This window comes from Sphaeroforma arctica (assembly GCF_001186125.1).
Source record: "Sphaeroforma arctica JP610 unplaced genomic scaffold supercont1.483, whole genome shotgun sequence".
NCBI classification, from domain to species: domain Eukaryota; class Ichthyosporea; order Ichthyophonida; genus Sphaeroforma; species Sphaeroforma arctica.
Genome location: NW_014040075.1, coordinates 36,288 through 38,046, shown reverse-complemented (window position 1 = coordinate 38,046; position 1,759 = coordinate 36,288). Strand labels below are relative to the sequence as shown.

The 1,759-nt window shown below is 34.6% G+C and overlaps 1 protein-coding gene across 1 annotated transcript in view; it reads left to right on the top strand.

The window, feature by feature from the left end:
- Nucleotides 1-533: 533 nt before the first annotated feature.
- SARC_06650 (hypothetical protein) overlaps nt 534-1,759 on the top strand; it is a gene marked incomplete at its 3' end in the record, with an annotated part of 4,080 nt that continues 2,854 nt past the window's right edge. Inside the window, exons 1-2 of the mRNA XM_014299431.1 lie at nt 534-567; nt 816-1,090. Of these exons, the coding sequence (XP_014154906.1) occupies nt 558-567; nt 816-1,090 (285 nt within the window). The 5' untranslated portion in view covers nt 534-557. The remainder of the gene's footprint in view (nt 568-815; nt 1,091-1,759) is intronic.

The following is a 1,759-nucleotide window of genomic DNA, read 5'->3' as shown; positions in this document are numbered from 1 at the left end:
CGTATGTAGCAACTGGTTTGCTATAGTGAAATTCAGTTCTCATCTCATACACTCAACATGGATATGTCTTGTAACCCATAGTGCGTCTAAATACGTCCAACGTTATTCAGACCTTAGGTGGGAGTGATTTAATGAACTATTTTGTTGATATACTGGCAACAGAATGAGGTGTAAATATATAGTTACAATAGCTCACATGTATTTAGCTACTTGTAATAGTAAAATAATTTATATACAGTCTAGTGGTATTTCAGACGATGTCGTCTCTACTAATATGTCATTCAAGAGACTAAATATATTTACATGATGGCGTATTTATATATATGCCAAACTGCGTTCCCAGCAGCTGTATAAACATTTTTGTTTAAAAAAAAACAACGGCACATATTACATATCGACGCAATCTAACAACACCCAAATTCGGGTATTTCAGTTTTCGCGGGCTTGCACTGCTCGTAATAAAAAATATACAGATTCATACATAATAAAATAGCTTGCTGTGAAGAGAAATATATTTACGTGTAAATACTTATGTTGTATGTACATTCTGCTGATATATGCCGATAGGTGTGTCACCGTGTTTGATACGCTAGCTGTAGTTATAGTGTAACTGACTGAGGTTCATCGTGGTGTCCTGATTAAATCTCTCCGTTTATCTGTGAGTTTTATGTCAATTTTACAAACATTCACACGAAATACGAGGCTGCTATAATATACACAGCATACCCATTGCACGAGAGCGCCGGGAATAATATTTGGCTGTGGATTTAACCATACAATACTCGCAGCAAGTAATTTTTTGAATCTTATAACAGGTGCTATTGATATTCGTGTACAGCATCAAGCCGTATATCTCGAAAAGATGAGTCTAGAGTATGAACAGAAGCTAGACTTCCTCCTGACAGAGATCATCCAAACCGAACAGACGTATGTAGAGGATTTGGAGGTGATTATATACGATTACATGCGCCCAGCCGAGGAGGAAGGCATAGGTTGTAGGAGTATCAAGAACGAGGACTTTGTAAAGACCGTGTTTAGCAACATCGAGGATGTGCACTACTTTGCCTTCTACCTTGCCGAGCAATTGGAGGTATGTTCACATACATGTCTTCTTAAGAGTGTTTCTGGCATCGATGTGAGTGTGTCGTGTTTTCCCTACGCAGCTTGTGTATGTACAAACTATATAACTCGTTTATAGTTCATTTCTGTGATGTATATATTGTCTACACTGTATGCCCAACTCTACATGTAGACAATTCTACGCAGTCTGTGGAATATACAGTTATTCTATATTGTATTGATGACTGTGTATGTATACATTACGTGCTCGTACTTAGCGTATGCGATGGATTATGGCTGCTGAGCACATCATATGACCAGTGGAAGACATGAGCATGTAGCCTAGGTAATAGGTTCTTTTAGATAAATCGCTTATCACCAATATATATATATATATATGTGTGTGTGTGTGTGTGTGTGTGCGTGTGTGTTTGTATGTATATGTGTATACATATATACATATATACATACATACATACAGACATACATACAAAAACAACACACACATACATTATATATATATTACATACATATATATATATAATATATATATATATATATATATATATATATATGTGTGTGTGTGTTTATGTATGTATGCATGTCTGTAAGTATGTATACATGTATATATGTATATATGCTTGCATATATATATATGTATACATATATATTTATTTATTTATTTATTTATTTATATATA